Source organism: Lutra lutra, chromosome 8 (assembly GCF_902655055.1).
Source record: "Lutra lutra chromosome 8, mLutLut1.2, whole genome shotgun sequence".
Lineage (NCBI taxonomy): Eukaryota > Metazoa > Chordata > Mammalia > Carnivora > Mustelidae > Lutra > Lutra lutra.
In genome coordinates, this window is record NC_062285.1 from 31,762,512 (window position 1) to 31,782,689 (window position 20,178).

The window sequence follows — 20,178 nt, forward strand, 5'->3', positions numbered from 1 at the left end:
GGGGTGGGGGGTTCTGGGCAGCTACCTGGCCCTCTGAGGAGAGAGCGCTGCACACTAGAGCTGGGATGTGGGGAGGTTAATGGAAGAACTTCATGGAGCTGGGGCGCTGCCTTAGGGAGGCTTGCCAAGCCATGCTAGTCCCCTAGGCGCCCAGAGGGGCTGAGCAGAGCTGATGTGCTGGAGGCCGAGCTGGGGGTGCTCAGGCTGGTATGGGGGCTGCCAGAAAAAAAGCTGAAAACCTGAGTCAGCTGGCACTCAGTAACCAAAGTTGGGCCATGCAGACAGGAACAGCAAACCACAAGAAAAAAACAAGTGCCACTTCCCGCTCCTTCCTTCCCGTGCCCACCGAGAGGGAGGAACTGGTAAGGCAGACGATACGGAGCAGAGCAGAGAATCAGGGCAGGATCGGGTGAAGAAGTAACAGCTCAATGCTGGCATCTTAGCATGGTGCCTCCATCCCCTCATCCCTGGAATGGAGAAAATACCAGAACCCCTTCACAGAGTGGTTACCGTCCCGTTTGTTAAAATACATCGAGTACTTATAATTGTATCTGGCACAGAATAAACACTAAAGTGATACACGGTATTATTTTCAAAGGATTTATTTAATTTCTACTACTTAATTGATTAGAATGTATCCACAGAATCCATCTTAATAGTAAGTATCCATGCAATATGAGAGCGCACATAAGCACTGGCTTGGTCTGCACCCTAAGGAACCTGATCCTAAATGGCAGATACTAAGAGCGAGGAACAAGGAGACCTGGGCCCCGCAGAAGGCTCTGCCTCCAAAAGCAAATCAACACCTGCCACCTGGCCTGTGTTCCTTCCCTTGAAAGAGGAAGCCAGAAAAATTATTTCTGAGGCTCCTTCCAGTATTGAAAATTTTTGTAATTAAAAAAACTCTTTTCAATTTAATTTCAAGTTTAAAACAAATTTCTAAAAGTCCTTGATTTTAATTAAGATTTGTCAGAGGGATAGAACTTTGGTCCAAACACACATAACATCATCATAAATGCCTACGTGATTCTTCCCTAAACATGGACAGTTTAAAAACTTAGGATAAAATTTTAGAACATAAAGTACATTTTAAGCATGGAGTATGTTCCAGGTAAAGAAGAGATCTAAAACAGGCATGCCACACTGCATAGTGGCTTATGGGGAGGCTGCCCCGGAGCTGTGCGGGGCAGGCCGGCGCGGCCATACACAGCGGCCCCAAACACACAGCTGCTGAAATGCATAGTTAAACTGGCCAAAATGAAGATGCATGTGATAAGAACGTGTACTGACCATTCCCTCACTGACCCAAGTACACACCCACGAACACATGGACAGAGAGCCTCGGGGCTAGGAAGCACAGGTTCAGCAACCATTAGGCATACCTTGGCTGAAAATGCCAACACCAAAGCCAGTCAGCACCAAGCAGGAGCGCGATTCGTGTTCAGCAAGAATGCACAGAGAGAAGTCACTCAACTGACAGAAGCTACACCCGGTTATTTCCAGACTAAAACCTCTTTTAAAACATGACAGAGAAGTAGTATGTTCTATTACAATACTGTCAAACCATTTTCTGTGGTTATTGTCCCAGTTGGCCCCCCATTTGATACTGGCATTGAGGAACTGAAATCTGCTATCTAATGAACTAGCAATTTTAAAAAATGTAACTTTTAAAACTGAACTGACAACAGATATTCTTTCACACATTAAACTACCTGCCAAAATCACCATTTACGTGTAGCAGGAAGGGCTATGATTATGACTAACTGAACTGGTAGAATAGGATTGTGTATAACAAAGACGTTTTCATCTTTTTATAGAACATAGACCTTCAAGACACTGGGAATCTCAAGTGAAAAACCTGCTTCTTAACTGAAGCTATAATTATTCTACCTGAGAAACAAGAGACAAAAAGATGCATTTCTGTACCCAATGTGCTGGCAAAGCTAATTCATTTATAACCAATAAAGGAACGGTTTATGACGAAATAAAACCTATTTTCCAATATCCTAAAACAAATGTACAAATAAGACAACTCGAGACATTCATACAGTGCAAATGTCAACTTTTTTATTGACAGGCTTGATTAAGGTTCTGTATTTTCTCCCCAAACTGCTAGAATTTGATGGAAGGAAAGTGACTTGGCTTAAACACCACTTGAGTGGCCTGAAAGAGTAGAGAAACAGGGAGTAAGCTATTTTCTCTGGAGCTCAGAAACAAAGTTATTAAAGCATAATCTTTGGGGGCGCCTGGGTGGCTCAATTGGTTAAGCCACTGCCTTCGGCTCAGATCATGATCCTAGAGTCCTGGGATCAAGTCCCACATCGGGATTCCCCTATTCTTCAGGGAGCCTGCTTCTCTCTCTCCCTTTGCCTCTCCCCTGCTTGTGCTTTCTCTCTCTCTGTCGAATAAATACAATCTTTAAAAAATAATAATAAAACATAATCTTTGCACAGGATAAAGGGGAAAGAAAAGACAATGGTCATGATCTAGCTCTTCATCTCCCGCCAAAACTGGCCTGGATGGTGATGCCCAGGCCTTCATCAAGGTGCACGGACTGAGAATGAAAGCATCCGGGATGCGGACAGCTCCACCTCTCCGTCAAGGGAGGGGCTTTCCTGACGGGGAAAGGAGGCAGCACAGACAGGAGGCTTTGACCTTCAGATACACCCTTCAGAGTGGAAGGTGGAGCATTTTGGGCAATTAGCATTGCATGAAGTTCCTTAACATGGAGCAGTACAGTCAAAGACAGAGGCACACCTGAGTCCTCAAGGTCCTGCTTCAAGATCCGGAGGCCCCGAGTAGAGCCGCTGCTGTAGCTTTCACCACAGGCCTGTGGCAGCACCAAAAACATGCAGTCTAGTGCCAGGCACAGCGCCCCCTCCCACACGTTACTGGAGACACACCTGACAGGGGGATGAGGTTGCTGCTTTGTGCTCAGACCGTTCAGCTCCCCTCTCAAAGTGAAGGAAATGAACCGCGGGCCCCCCTTCTCTCCATAAGCAGTTTTCCTCTTTCTCAAGAGGCTCCTCTACCTCCAAACACCTGGCTGTGGGCAAATCTGGGCGAAACAGACAGACACACTGACTACAGGGGATCAGCTCACAGTTTGGGAGCCACTCCTGCCTGAGAAGTTCCCCGTGTGTGGAACATTTTAAAGAGCTTCTGTCATTTTTTATCCACAAAACTTTTCACGTTCCCTTTTTCCAAAAAGAATTTTTTTCCCTATATTTAGTTATTTCAATATATAACAAATGCAATCAGAACTTTTTTTCTTAGCCAAATTAGTGGATGTTAAAGTCTGTCAGTCCCGACAAGACCATGAAGAGGTACATTTGAAGCAAGTCTTTCTGTGCGAAACACTGAGTACCTTTCTTCTTATTCACTTCTGACCTCTTAAGCATGCTCTGACCTACTCTTCTATAATGGCTTACACAGAATTCGCAGGTAGTACAGTACTGCTTCATGAATTGTACACGTGCTTATGTGTATGATATGTAAATATACATAGACAGAGACAGAGAGAATGTCCAAAAGAGAAAATGAGGACCTTTCAAGAAAGGCCCCTAATAAAACCACAATTACCAAAAAAGAAGTTTTTTTTTTTTTTTAGTAAAAAGAAAACTTTCCATAGAAAGAAAACCTGGAAAATTTTCCTATACTTAATATTATCTGTGAAAGTCATTAATAATGAAGATTTCCAGAATGTATTTATCAAAATAAGTATAGTGATTCAAATAAACTAGAGCATAATCATACTAAAAATGAAATTCTCACAAACCACATAAATTATCTCTAAATAAAATCCAATCCTCAAAGAAAAAAAAATTAATGTATGAAAGGTACACTACTGAGGCATTAATGATTTTTAAGTCCTCATATGTGTATTCATGCAATATATACTAATCATATGGCTAATCAAGTAGCAAGAAACGGCTACTGACTTCAATCACTACAGATTCCCAATACAAAACAAGGTATCTAAGAATCTCTTCTTCCACGCTCTTTGTCAAAGCTCAAAGGTTAATTCAGTCTTACTGTTAGACTCTAGATGGCACTCGAGGAATAACTCAACAGGACTGAATCCACTCCTAGGTCTATCCCCCTACTGTCCACTAGAGGGTGCAACATTTGCGCATCTCCTTCTGAGCTTGCTCCCCTTTCCCTTATCCTTCAAGGCAGGACACCGGGAGGCAATGAACACACACGTTAACATGGATGACTCCAAAAACTAAAAATGGAAGTTTTGAATCTTGTGTGGACCAAATTTGAAGCCAATCTATTCCAGCTCTTTCAGAAATATCCTAAACTTAATTATAAATAGCTAGTGATTATTGACATGATTATTGACACAGATTGAGAAACTGGTTTGGAAATCCAAGAACAAAATCTAAACATTAAAATGAACACATTAACAAGGGCAAGCCAAGCTGGAAGGAACAATCTTCCTGTTAAAGTAGTAAGAACTCCATTTCTAAGAAAGAGTGACTGTGCTCCAGAGTTTCAGAAAACACATTTACCGACAGCCAAGGCACCGGAGGCCAGCGGTGAGAAGACCAAAGGTGCGTTGCTCTGCGATGGCATTCACTACGGCTACTTCAAAAGCAGCACAGTGATTTAAAACTACCTTGTTGTCCTTGTAGTCATCACTGAGCCACGGAACATTATACAAAAAGAGTTTTATTTGACACTTTCTGGCACCAAAAAATGCATGATTTAAGAGGATTCTGTACCTCGCTCTATTTGAGATACATCCGCAGTAGACGGTTTGGACACACTGAAGGACTCATATATGCGTGTCAGGGGACCAACCGAGGGGACCCATCTTTCCAGTGCAGCCAACCGGACAAACCCAAAGACTGACAGCCCAATCCCCAGCCCCGTGGACTTGGTCCTGATAAATGAAGCAGCATGGTAATGTCAACTACTGTACCCATGTTCAGTCTTAAATTCTATAGGAAATACTCATTATACTGTGATGATTTTGTTAAAAGAAAAACATCATAATAAGCTCTGTTCTCATTTGTGGGGCCTGAAGGGAAAAAAAAATACCTGCTCTTTTCATGTTCTAAGGTCACATAAAAGGGAGTGAGAAAAAAAAAAGAAAAAGGAAAAAGGGAGTGAGAAACAGATTTTCTGAAAATCAAGGAAGGAAGGAAAAGCAGCAGACTGATGCTGCCACATTTTCTCCTTCATCCTTCCACGTCCTGGGCAGACTGTTGATGGATACAGATTTTCCCCAGGCAGCCTGGGGCAGTGAAGGTGGAAAGATGTGCAACAGAGTAATTGCCACTTCCCCATAGATCAAAAGCAATGAAACAGCTGAGCGACGGACAGCTGTCCTCGGCCACAACTGCAAACGCAAACAAAAAGGGCTCTGGGACCGTGCTTGATAACCACAGCTCAGCCAGACTTCTTGGCCAGATCAAGCAAGTTCAGGTTCCAGCAGCATAAAAATACCCCGTTACACAGAACCCTTCCTAGTCGGTGAGCGCAGGTCTGTGGTGGGATTCTATAAGCGCTCTCTATCCAATACAACCTGCTCAGTCCAGGTCACACTTTACGGCCCCCACGGCCCCCACTAAGTCCACGGAAGGTGTGAACTAGAAAGTCTCTCTCACAGTTCACATCCATTTGAGTCACTTCAAAATCCTATTAGAGCTGAGAGAGAGAGAAAGGAAAAAGACAAAACTCTCTTCCTCCAAACCTAGCTTTACAGGATTTCATTATTAGGACTAACACAATATAAATGTCTTCAAATCCAGGTAGAAGGGACCACTGCTTATAAAGCCTTCTGTGTAAAGCTATACTTACATGTAATAACGAATATTTCATTTTCATGGAAATCAAGAGAAGAAGAAAAATCCTATTTGCCCAAAAGGGCCCTCTCAAGGCAAAGACACTTTGGGTATTAACTCATTTCTATTCATTTCATCCTTTCATTCAACAAACACTGAGAGCTTCCTCCATCCTGGGGAAATTGTTCTAGGTGTCAGGGACATAGCTGTGAATACAGCGGATGAAAACGGGAGACAGTTAGGGGGAGGAGCGGAATACCTCTAACTATTAACAAAACTACACATGGTCAGGGGAAGAAGGTAATGATTGGCTTAGAACTACTGAAAAGAAAGAGGACCTTTGACAGGAGACCTATTTTCCCACATTTTGATGAATAGCATCAAAAGGTGAATTTTTAAAGATATTTTACCTAAGGTACCAAGTTCCTCAGATGCTCTTCAAAATATAGGTTAAAAAAAAACATATTCCAAAGTTTTTTATTAAAAATTTGGCTTTCCGGGGTGAGAGGGGTAGGGAGTGGGTGGTTGGGTTATGGACACTGGGGAAGGTATGTGCTATGGTGAGTGCTGTGAAGTGTGTAAACCTGGCGATTCACAGACCTGTACCCCTGGGGCTAATAATCATTATATGTTAATAAAAAAATAAAATTTTTTTTTAAAAATTGGCTTTATATCCTATAATGAAGATAAAAGTCTACTATGAAAAACTAAAATATATTCTCTATAACAAAGCTACTTATGAATCCTACCAAAAGATTACGCTGAAAAGCCTTCCAAAGCCAGAAAACCAAAGAATGACTGTTATTAATAAAGTCATGCTTTGTGTTACAGGGACAGAGATTCTTTTTTTCAACTTTTTTTTTATAACTGACATACAATATTGTATTTCAAACTCCTAAAGAACATTAAATTCAAGAAAAGTAGAAATACCAACAGGCTGATGTTACCATATAATGCTGCAAGATATACTTAAACACTTGGGTTAGTAGAAATTGAAAAGGGTAAAATCCCTGCCAAAATATGATTATATGTATTTCCAAATCAAAGAGAATTGATTTTTTTAAGCCCTAATGTCAATCCTTCCAACCATTAGGAAGATCAGCATTCGCTAAGCTATGACTGCTATTAGAATCCAGAAGTAGCATTCCTAAGGGGAAGGAGAAGTGGGTCATAAGCTTCAAAAACATGTTTTACGGTTTTAAAGATACAACTCTAAAATCGACATATGGGGCTGGGGGTGGAAATCCTGGGATTAGTTACATACGGCTTTTGTTCCAAAGGTTAACTGTTCTCCCTTTCGCCACTTACACTTATTATTTATGCAAAAGTTTTTATTTTTCTCACCCACCCTCATGATGGAGAACAAAACTAAAGGTTTTTAAAGCACAAATCAACAAAAATTACAGCACACTTAGTTCCCAACCCAGAATGGGAAGCAAAATTTACCACCAGCCGAGCACCCACTCTCACCAAGCAGCTACATGTTCCCACGTGGCAGACACAATCATCTTTTTTTCAATCTGAGAGAGACAGGTCCTCTCCGTGGTCATGTATCCACTAGTTTAGAATATACGTTATGCTCTCCCTGATCAACTGCACTGTATCCACCCCATTTTAGTGTGCTCCCTGTGGAACAACTGTTGCTTTTCAGAAAATATATACTGATCCTCCAACTACCTAAGTTCTTTACTCAAAAGCCTGTCCTGGTTATATGGGGATGTAGCGAGCCTACTACCTGAAGGAAGGGATGTGGAGAAAGCATTAAGCTACAGACCCTGGCTTCACTTCATTCTTTCCAGAAAACTGTATTCAACAGTCTTTTCTAAAAATACCTTGAGGATAATAAATTCCATCACAGAATTTATCACCTATGTGTACTTCACCGACGTGCCCTTGGCTTCCCTGTCTATTTAGGTCTTAGATGCTCTGAATTCATCTCTTTTCAAATCCACGATTACTGCAGCCTCCTTTAAAGTTGGCTGTCATTTCACAACAAACCCTCTTAATAAAGAAATGTCAGTGGAGAACTGCGGACTACAATTAACACCTAGTGGCCAACACAACATTTCCCTAAGAGTAACTACGGAGAGCCTGCTTCCATGCAAATCAGAAATCTCTCAAACTGGGATAGTGTGTTTTTGGAAAGAAAACTTACCTACCCTAGGACAGTCGTAGGGTAGCAAATACTTAAGGTTTATATTTTTTTTAACTAATATTTTGAGTACAATGATATGCACCTAATTGCATGGGTAAAGCTAAAGTTAATATTTAAAAAATTACGTGCTACTCTTGAAAATATGAATTATATTTAAGCTTAGAAAATATGAATTGTATTAACTGAGTTGAGAAAAGCAAGAATATACAACTTCACAACGTAAGAGTAGTAATGGGCCAAATTCGATCATCTTTTTTTTTTTTAAGATTTTATTTATTTATTTGACAGAGAGAGAGAGATCACAAGTAGGCAGAGAGGCAGGCAGAGTGGCGGAGGGAAGCAGACTCCCTGCTCAGCAGAGAGCCCGATGCAGGGCTCGACCCCAGGACCCTGAGATCACAACCCGAGCCGAAGGCAGAGGCTCAACCCACTGAGCCACCCAGGCGCCCCAATTCAATAATCTTTTAATATCCACACAGCAACATCCCAAAATTTACCAAGAACACATTTCCCTCCAGAGGGGTCGGGGGGATAGGCAAAATGGTTAGGGGGACGGGCAGATCCAGGCTTCTGGTTACAGACGAAGTCACATACAGGAGAGGTAGAACAGAGGGAATGTAGTCGATGACTGTTAAATGGCGGGGTGCGGGGACAGGTGGCAGCTACACCTGGGGTGAGCACAGCATAAAGAACAGAATTGCTGAACCACTACATCATACACCTGAAACTAATGTAACAATGTGTGTCAACTTCGATTAAAAACAAAACCCATTTCTCCTTTACATCTGGGTAACAATAGTAGCCAAAACTATCTTTACAACTATGAATAGGAAACTGTTCTGGTAAGGAAGGGGCGGGTGGGGAGAGAGAAAAAAAAGACCACCCTTCGGAGTTGCCCACAGATACACATTCTACTTTCCATTTAGCAATCTAAGTCACTCTCTCTCAGAAGAAGAAAAACAACCACCTGTATAATAACTACTTTATAAAAAAGAAGTATTATATATTCCTAACTCATTAAATATCCTAAAGCAGTTTCCTATTGGCACTTACTGAGAACAGATGTTTTATTAGTGTCTTATGATCAACAGGATTGTATTACGCCAGACAAACCTGCATTTTCTCGTGGACAATGAGGGGCACGTCTATAATGGAGAGAATAACTAGCATAAAAATCCAATTTTGTGGACAGCGCTAGACTCCGATTAGCAGTCATTCTTCCACATGTGGCACTTAACAAGGAAAACTGGTATGTTATCTTCTCATACATACACTAGAGAGTGCACATTTCTAGGAAGTTTAACAGAAAACCCACCCAATTTCCTTTGCTGTTTACCTGTGCAAAAGTACCAAGGGGTTCAAAATAATCACCGTTAGGCCCTAGAAGATCAAGGCAGCATTCCTTATAGTTCTGGGTATTCTACTGACCAAGGAAGGCTTTTTAATAAATTGTAAACTGTATATCTAACTTAAGCTCTTAAGCTTTCTTTTTGAGTTTTTTAAACATCATCTAACTTTCTGAGTTAGTTTTCCCACCATTAAGCAACTTTGTCAGAATGTATCATTCTGCTACTTCTACATCTAGATTGTAATTTTATATATAATCAAGATCTAGAAGTCAGCACATACAGATCTACAGGTAAATAACCACCGTACTGGTAGTGAAGAAAATGACTAACCCACACACACGGGGTCATGCGCACATCTTGATGCACGGATTTCAACCATTTCCTTCAAAACCAGGGTCTGCTTTTGGCTAAGGCAGATGTTTCAATCATACATGCTTGAAATTCAACCCCCTGCCTTGTGAGCCCAGCAAACTATCCAATATACAACACTTCAGCTTCTGTTACTTTTCTTTTTCCATTTAACACGTGATCACAATTTTTGAGACAACTCTCAGAGGTATCATTATACTCTTACTCTAACTGTAACCTCCCACCCCTCCAAAAAATATACAGAACAATGATTTTGATGCTTATAATTTCCACAGAAACCTTTGCTCAAGCAAAGTGATACACAAAACTGAAATTATACGGTTGTTTAAATGTCACATACTGGCATCCAGCAAAGAAATGATTTCTAAAGGGAGGATGTATCTTGCTTGAGGGGGAAAAAAAAAAGTGTCTTTATCTTCATTAGTGTTACACACTCTCATTCATAAATTGACCCCAAAACTTTGTGCAGGTCTAACAGAGCTCTTTATCTACACCACCAATGTCCCCACGCCCCCTCCAAAAAACCACATCTCATCTTTAAAAGAAAAAAGTAACACATTTTACCAGACAGCTTATATGTTAATCATTTAAAAAGCATGTTTGTAAGAGCAGAATGCCATGCCTACTATTACCACCACTGAAACTACAAGTAATTAGAAGTAGTTTAGGACAGGAAGTTAGAAATGCTCAGCAGAATTTAATTAAACAAATTGGATTTTGGCAGAGAACTACACCCTACTTCTATAAACAATGCCACAGAATCCTTAATGACAATGCAAGGCACTCATATTTAAATTCTCAAGTATCAAATGCCAACACAAAGGCCCCCACCCTTGAGTTCAAGCAGAGTTTTATTTTTTTTTTAAGATTTTATTTATTTATTTGACAGAGAGAGATCACAAGTAGACGGAGAGGCAGGCAGAGAGAGAGAGAGAGAGAGAGAGAGAGAGAGAGAGGGAAGCAGGCTCCCTGCTGAGCAGAGAGCCCGATGTGGGACTCGATCCCAGGACCCCGAGATCATGACCTGAGCCGAAGGCAGCGGCTTAACCCACTGAGCCACCCAGGCGCCCATCAAGCAGAGTTTTAAATTCAATGCTTCTTCAAGAGTGAAGAGAAAGGATTCTGGCTACTGAAATAGTACCCTTCATTTCCTCATTCCTTGCTGGTATTGGTTTCTACATACTCTACATAGAAAGTTTCCTTTCTTAAAAACAGGCTTTACTCTGTGTCCTTAACTCAAACTATATTGATCTGAACATAAACAATGCCATACTGAAATGATTCAGGATTGTTCAGAATTCTTAACCAACAAACATCTATTATGGTTGTGATTTCTGCCAGAGGAAACACATTGCAGAGATTTGGAATGTCTCTGGACTTGATCTGCGTCTAACAAGTCAGTATTCTCCATAATAATAAGGAAAAGCAAGGGAAAAGAGAGAACTAAAACTACTCAGGATTTAGCAAATCTTTAAATTAAGAAATTTGAGGACTAAAGTATAGAATGGATGATACAAAATAATTTCCAGTGTCCACCTCTATAGACCACTGAGAGATGTTCTAAAACGCAACCAATCACAAACTTCCCAGATAAATATTGGGCTGATTTTGAGCTATAAAAGAAGGAATTAGTTCTGAAGCATTTAACTGTAATGTTGAAAAAACAATTTTTCACCAGTAGAGACATGGATATTATTTAATTGAGCTCAAAAAGAACCATTCCACCAAAAGGCCATGGGGGGGGGGGGGGGCTGGAGAACGCAATCTATGGCTCTAGTCCAACAATAAATTATAAAGGAAAAAAATTGTATTTTGTGTGTGGTGCGTGATTATGTGTAATTCTTCTCAATTATTATTGTTTGGTAATTGAAAAATAGCTCCAAAGATAGTAACATTAAAGAAGGGAATCTTTCCATTTCTAACACAGTACTTTTAAAAGACATGCTAGGCATTATCTGGACAAGTTATATATTCAGCACATAAACAGTAAAACAACACATCAAGAAAGCACACAACCAGAATCTCTTCCTAACATTTCTATTTCCATTCAGTAGCCTCAAAGTATTTTTCCTTCCAAACAGTCTTCTGGAATAATATTCCTATGAATTTGTATAAATATTAATTTACTTATATTCTAATATTTTGTTTATGCATAAAAGTCAATGAGATCTTGGGTAACATGAGGGTCCTTCTAAAACAATGTTTTAGTAGGAGATTTCATATTAGTAATCAATCTTCGATAACATCACAACCTTGTGTTGTAACACATAGTAAGCAATTTAAACCCACACGGTAAATCAATAAATATACACACAAATAATAAACATCCACAAATGCACTGAAGGCACAGAAAACACCAATATGATTTTGTAGCTATAAAACAATGTTCAAAGAAATCAAGAAACTTTTTCAAAAGAATATTAAGAAACAAACACAAGGAATGTTCATTTTAACTCCAAAGGAGATATAAAGGGATCAGAAATTTCTGTACCAACCTGCCTTTTGCTGATTTCTGACGTAGTTCTTTTGAGGTTTGAAGACCTTGAAAACCTCAGCGCTTTCACTGAATCCTTCCGAAAGGTACCAGAAAAAGTGTAGTACCTCTTTGCAGGTTTCCTCTTCAATCTGTCTGCCATCTCAGTCCATTAGAAAGGCAAAATCCACAGTGACTCAGATTCCAAAACTAACTACAGAATAAAGGATTCCCAAATAAATAGCCACCAAAACCCAGACATATGATCTGTGTTTTGCTCAGTCCTCTAGGAAGGGTAACTAATTGAAAACAGGTGGGCAATATAGGACAGAATCGTTCCACTTAGGTGACCCTCAATGGAGACACAAGTTTTGCATATGGCAGCATTGGTTCCGGGCTCACCAGGGAGATCAGGGAGGAGCTCCACCACCCCAAATGAAAACAACCATCACCAGTTAAACAGGCCACAGGTAGTCTGTCAGGAGTAAAACAGGGTGTAGCAACACATCTTCCAGTCAGCAGGGTGTGAGTAAACACACCAGGTTCAAAGAAGTCTCCTTAACTCATTCCTTGCCAAAACCGACAGCAGGATAGGATCAAAACACAGCTCCTACTTCAAAACAGGAGCCATCCTAGCACGACTGTCAATCTCCTGGAATATTCTCTTCTTCCAGTGAAAAAGAAATGAAGTGATCAAGTCTCAAATATCCACCTTTTCCCCCCAAATATACACCTTTTACTCTGAAAAATACAGGACAAAATATTCACAGGAAAAAATGAGTTAGTTATCTGGAATACCTCTCCTGTGTCCCAGGAAGGAGAGGAAAGGTCTTCTTATGTCCCTTCAAAAGGCATCAAGAGCATCTTTTCTTCACTTTATCTCAGGTCTAATTGAACAGAGGCTGAGTGTGAGGAGAGATCGCGAAAGTAAGATACCCACGAAAACAAAGAATTAGGTTTCCAGTGAGTACTGGACACTACAAATACCTGCGACACAATTAATACTCATTACTATTAATGCCAGAGTCTCACAAAACTCAACACTTCAGGACATACACAAGCCTAACCAAGGGTTGATGGCAATTACTTTCAAGGTCATGTTTTGATTTAGCCACAATCTTAGGAGTTTACTATTTTTTAAGAAGTATGCATTATTTTAAAAACACATACATACCAATTATTAAAGAAACTGCAGAACCAAACATTAGCCTATACCAGAATATCTCACAGAATATCTCACTGATAAATAATGCAAACACAGGAATTTTAAAGGCAACACTATTTAACAAAGAGTTACATACTATGGTGCTGTTGAAAGCATCACCCCAGACTCCAGGGAAGTACAGAAATAGAGTAAGCTTTTTGGAAACTCTTAAGCAATTTGACAGCATTCTTTTATGTCCGTTAACTCTAATCACAGATGAAACAGAAGCAAGCAAAACACAAGATAATTTTTCCTTGTAATTAATCTACATTGTATTTTATAAAAGTACTGGAATGCAAAAAGAAAACAAATCTAATCCTCCACCAAGACAATGTGAGGAGCAGAGATCTGTTGTGTTAACAACTGTAGAAGGGAGACGATCTGAAGAGAAGGCTGATTTTCTGGCAGAGAGGGAAAAATCAGAACTGGCAATGGGGATTTAAGGAAGCATTTCTGCTCTGTAGGCTGACCAGAACATGTCTCCCAACTGATCCTACCTGAATATCCCCACCTATATATGAAATATTTCCTACTATAATAGTACTCACTATTATTTATTATTTTAATTTATACTAGAAGAAAAAGACACAACCATATTACAGAAAATGGTCTTACCGGAAAAATGTTTTGTTAGCGTTTTCATCTTCCTATTTCACAATGGGATTCCCTAAAGGTAACCCATTCCCTATTCATTTCAATCTCTCAAGGTTTGTGTGGAATGGAAGAGATGTTCAATAAATATGTCTGGACTAAATCAAAGAAAATGATGCTGTTACAGGAAATGGTAAGTGCAGCTTTGTTTCAGTCTCAAGTTCCTATAACAGAAATCTCTATACGTTGCTGCTAATAATGCCTGAGAACAAACAGTCACCATTTGACTATCCCCTTAAAAAGAAGTGTTGCTGATCAATTTTTCGTAAGTAAAGAGGTCAAGCAATATACCAGATATTCCGGTGCAAGAAATATCAGAATTGTGAAACACGGGATATGGAGTCTGTAATTCCCACATTCTAGGTGGCTTTCTAGTTTTATACTATGTGCTCTTATTATATTAAATATGCACTTTCCAGGCTGGCAGTCATGTGAATGCCTTCCAACATTAAAAGTCTGGTTATAAAACTCACAAATTTGTAGTGGCTGTCAGAGTGTGATTTTCTGTATGTATCTTGGACTGATATTACCACTGTCTTGTGTCTAAGAAGCAGTCTCCCTGCACACTTCACAGCCTTTTAAACGCCACTGTTTTTCTCAAAATCTAAATTTTACCTTATTTTCATTCAACTGTGTTAATTCAGGGGAACTTGAGTTCCTTTTCCACATTTTACATTAATTTCCTAACTAAAATTTACTAGTATTTTCCATCATAATCAAGACAAATTTTAAGTCAAGGGTGTGTATCAAAGAAACCAATAAAGGTTATGAGGTTATTATTATAAATTTTTGTCACATGGAAATTTATTTAAATACCATTTATTCCAAATTCGTGTTTCCAACTCTAATCTTTCCCTTGAGCTCCAGACATCTATGTCCAACCACCTACGTGACACCCTTGCTTAGAAGTCTCAAAGGCATTACAAAATCACTTAAATGTCCCAATAGGAAGGAGATTTGACTCCCCTAACCCTGTATCCTTATTCCATTCCTAAGTCATCTACTTAAATGAACCTCCCACAGTAAATGAAACCTCCATAACCCCTACCCTACTTGCTCCAGTTAAAACTCTCAAAGTCACCCTTAATACCTTCTTTGCCCTCATTCTTCACAGCCTGAGAGTCTATGAGGACACTACCATATCTATCAAAGGTATATTGATACATATTTAAACAAAGGTGTTTGTATCGATATTAATATGTATATTGATACAATGTTGATACATATCAATAGTGATACATACATATTTATACAAAGGTGTAACCATATCCTGCCACAGTGTGTACTACAATTAGGTTGAACTCGATTTTTTAAAAATTGTTTTTATTTATTTTCACTAAAAAAAAAAAAAAAAAAAGTACCCATTCTCACTTGCCCTCCTTGTAACGACCAATATATTCTCTGCATCTGTAAGTTGGGGGTAAGGGGTTGTTTTTTTCTTTTCTAGATTCCATATATAAAGAGAGATCATACGGTATTTGTCCTTTTCTAACTTAGCATAATGCCTTTGAGGTCCATCCATGTTGGCACAAATGGCAAAATTTCACTATTTTTAGGGTTGGGTAACATTCCCCTATATATATATACGCCACCATTTCTTTCTCTATCCATCCATCAGTGCACGCTTTAGGCTGTTCCCATGCCTTGGTTACTGTAAATAATGCTGCAATGAACATGTCACATATCTGCTTTTGAATTACTGTTTTTGTTTTCTTCAGATAAATACCCAGAAGTAAAATGGCTGGATCAAAAAATTTTTAATTTTTTGAGGAACTCCCCATACCTTGTCCATAGTGCACCAATTTACATCCCCACAAAGAGTGCACAGGGGTTCCCTTTTCTCCACACCCTCAACAACCCTGTTAGTTATCTTTTTTTAATAACCATCATTCTAACAAATGTGAAGTGACATCTTATTGTGGTTTTGATTTGCAATTCCCTGATGATTAATAAGACTGAGCATCTTTTCATGTACCTGTTGTCTTTCTCTGGAAAATGTCTATTTAGATCTTCTGCCCATTTTTTAATCTGACTGGTTTGTTTGTTTGTTTGTTTGTTTTTCATTATTTTTGTTTGGGGGGGTTGTTCTTTTGCTATTGAGTTGTAGGAGTTCTTCATTTATTTTGGATGTTAAACTCTTACCACATATATGCAGAAGCTTTTTACTTTGATGTTCCAAAAAAAATTTTTAGCTTTATTAGTTGATTTATTCTGGAATTACATTAGTAGAATCAAAGGGTACAAGCCATGCCAATTTTCTTCTGCTTCCAATATAAAATCCAGGAGAAAAAAAAAAATCTGCTACTTTCCACATGATTTCTATCCTGTGTGAATGAATAAATGAATGGGATAATCTTCTTTATCATACATAATTACTTCTCCAAAATTACTTTGAAAATTTTAATGAAGAAGAAGAAATCAACAGCTACCAATCTTCCTCCTTTTTTCCCCTTTATGTGACAATGGTTTATTATATACATGAAAAGCTGAATTTTACATATTTCATTCAAGAGATGAAAGGAAAACTTAAACTAGGTATTTTTAAAGATGCATATTATTATAAAGCAGCGTCTGGTAGCTTTTATTCTGGAGTGCTTGTTTTGAGATGTGCTATTTTTCTGGAGAATTGTTATTGCTGACCAGGTAGTGTTTTAAGACTGAAAACAAGGCCTGCCTCCCCACTGCCTGCCCCAGAGCTGTATTGCAATATGACATGTAACATTGTGTAAGATGTCTAATGTGTCGATTTGATACACCTACATATTACAAAATGATTAATACTTTAGCATTAGTTAATAACTACATCACATAATTATCATCTCTTCTGTGTGGTGAGAATATTTAAGATCTACTCTTAGCAACTTTTAGCATTTAATATAGCATTACTAACTATAATCACTATGCCGTATACTAGGTTCCCAGAATTTATTCATCTTAAGTTTGTACCCTTTGACCAATACCACTCCTCTATTCCCAGTTCCCAGGCCCTGGGAACCATAATTCTGGCTTTCTTTCTAGGAAGTCACCTTTTTTAGATTCTATATGTGAGGTCACACACATATATTGTTTTTCTCTGTCTGACTTATTTCACTTAAAATAATGCCCTCAAAGAGATTCACCCACGTTATCATAAATGGCAAAATGCCCTTTTAATGGCTGAATAATACTCCATTACACACACACACACACACACACACACACACACTCACACGGATGTGAGATCTTCCCGATCCATTCATCTGTTGATGGACACTTAGATTGTTTCCATACCTTGGCTACTATGAACAATACTGCAATGAACCTGGGAGTGCAGATACCTCTTTGAGATAATTTGATTTTCTTTAGAAATATACCCAGAAGTGGCGTTGCTGGATAATACGGTAGTTCCAGTTTTCACTTCTTGAGGGACCCCCAATACTGGTTTCATAGTGGCTGCACCAGTTCAGAGCCACCAACAGTGCACCAGCGCTCCCTTTGCTCCACATCCTCACCAACGCTAGTTATCTCTTGTCTTTTGAGCATAGCTATTCGGACAGGTAGGAGGTGATATCTTACTGTGCTTTTAACCGCCATTTCCTTGATGTGTTGAGCAGCTCTTCCTCATATATCTGTTAGCCATTTATATGACGTTTTTGGAAAAATGTTTATTCAATTCCTCTGTCCATTTTTAAATTGGATTCTTTGGTATTCTGCTCTTGAAAGATTTGAGTTCTTTATGTATTTTGGATATTAACGCTTATCAGATAAATGTTTTGCAAATATTTTTTCCCATTCCATAGGCAGTCTTTTCATGTTTTTGATGAGCAGAAGCTTTCTTACTTGATGTGTTCCCACTTGTTTTGTTGCCTTTGCTTTTGATGCCAAGTCTATTCATGCTTTATTTTTTTTAATGACCTAGTCCTTGTTGACTCCCAACCACTAAAAATTGAAACCGGGGTCACTTTTTTTCTGTTCAGAAGAATATGCATATTGACAGTATAGTGGAAATCCTCAAATGTCAAGGATTAAAAAATAATGTATTTCTTCCAACAAGTATTACTGAGTAATAATTACCAAGCTCTTTTCAAATTGATAGAAATGTAAAAAAACAAAACCAAAAAAACCCATAAATGCAAGTAAACATTACAGAATATTTTTCATTAAAAAATACCCAAAGTAACATGGCTTATTTGTCTTTTTAAATCATTAGAAACTAGTATTAAAAGAATGAGTGTTGGCGAGGATGCGGAGAAAGGGGAACACTCCTGCACTACTGGTAGGAATGCAAGCTGGTACAACCACTCTGGAAAACAGCATGGAGTTTCCTCAAAAAGTTGAAAATAGAGCTACCCTATGACCCAGCAATTGCATTACTGGGTATTTATCCTAAAGATACAAATGTAGTGATCCCGAAGGGGCACGTGCACCCGAATGTTTATAGCAGCAATGTCTACAATAGCCAAGCTATTATAAGAACCTTGATGTCCATCAACAGATGAATGGATAAAGAAGATGTGGCATATATATATATATATATATATATATATATATATATATATTACAAATTTATATATATAAATATATATATTACATATATGTGTGTGTGTGTGTATATATATATGTATATATATATATATATAAAAATATTATGCAGCCATGAAAAAAAATGAAATCTTGCCATTTGCAGTGACGTGGATGGAACTAGGGGGTATTATGCTGAGTGAAATAATTATCATATGGTCTCTCTGATATGAGGAATTTGAGAGGCAGGGTGGGGGAGTCGTGGGGGGTAGGGAAGGAAAAAATGAAACAAGATGGGCTCTGGAGGGAGACAAACCATAAGAGACTCAATCTCACAAAACAGACTGAGGGTTGCGGGGGGGGGGGGGTGGTTGGGTTATGGACATTGTGGAGGGTATGTGCTATGGTGAGTGCTGTGAAGTGTGTAAACCTGATGATTCACAAACCTGTACCCCTGGGGCAAATAACACATTACATGTTAATAAAAATAATTAATTTAAAATATTTTAAAAAAAAAGAATGAGTGTTAACATAATTCAATGATGATGGTGGTAGTGATGTGTTGGTTATTTTTGCTAAAGAGTGTTGAATCCTTAACACAAATCCCCAGGTTTAAACTCAAATTTAACACAGCCTCACAAAGTAAGTACAATCGCTATCCTCCATTTAGAAATGGGAAAACTGAGGTTAGAGAGATTAAGTAATTTCTGAAGCTCATGAAGTAATCATGGAGCTGGGATCCAAATCCAGGCCATGTGGCTTCTCATCCCCCCAAACAAGATGCCCATCTTTGGTGAAGCAACATAAAAGGTGCAACAAAGCAAGAACCAAGCCCTGGCCTACAATTAATATGATAACTAGAAGAGTGAGACATTGTCCCCCACCTTCCCAAACTATGGGTGGCCCCAGACAAACAAAGTCTGGACTGCTTTCCCTAGGAAAGCTATGAGCAGCCAACACTGTACAGGCTGTTCCCAACTTCAAAACTCCAAATGCTTATGAGAAGCCTTTCCAATTGGCAGACCATGTAGGAGGCCAATCACCCTTCTTTGTTCCCTTCCACAAGCACTCCTCACCACCAACACCTCTGCTACACCTGGCCCTGCACTCCCCAACTCATCCACCCACAAACCGAAGAGCTGTGGGCAAACCAGTACCCATAAAATATCTAAATGTTGGGAAATCACCTCTCTGAATTAATTAATTAGCCATGTGGTGCTCTGCTCAGCATTTAATTTAAATATTTTCTTTAGAGCCTAACTAAAATAAATCCATTTAGGAGGAAATTAATGAAATCGTCTAGTTAATGAAGTCTATTTAATACAAATCATTTCAATTCCAAGTCATCAAACTCTTTTATATCAGTCCTTCCCTCTGCCAATTCACATTAAAGTTTAAAAAGATGACTCTATTATCAGTTATATATAACACTGCCTAATGCTTTCTTCATTCTGGAGCTAGGAAGTCATAAAATTATGGAGAAATTTAAAAACAAAATAAGAAAATCCCCAGTTAATCACATACTCCACTTCCATTGCTAACACCTCCCTTGGCAACACCTGCTCACTAGGATCCCTGCGTCTCCCCTGCTCCTATCCATTCACCCTCCCACTGCAGCCAGGGACACAGTTCTCAAATGGAGAACTCATCTCATCACCCATCACTCTCAATTTTCACATACC

At 38.9% G+C, this 20,178-nt stretch overlaps 1 protein-coding gene across 20 annotated transcripts in view; it reads right to left on the bottom strand.

Moving 5' to 3' along the window:
* The window catches only part of PARD3 (par-3 family cell polarity regulator), a 651,514-nt gene that overhangs the window by 509,780 nt on the left and 121,556 nt on the right, over positions 1 to 20,178 (bottom strand). The window contains exon 1 of one of the 20 annotated variants that reach the window (XM_047740427.1): positions 12,164 to 12,319. The exons of the other annotated variants lie outside the window; for them this stretch is intronic. Within the exon in view, the coding sequence (XP_047596383.1) occupies positions 12,164 to 12,304 (141 nt within the window). The 5' untranslated portion in view covers positions 12,305 to 12,319. Of the gene's footprint in view, positions 1 to 12,163; positions 12,320 to 20,178 lie in introns of those variants that run through there. 20 annotated transcript variants of the gene reach the window in all.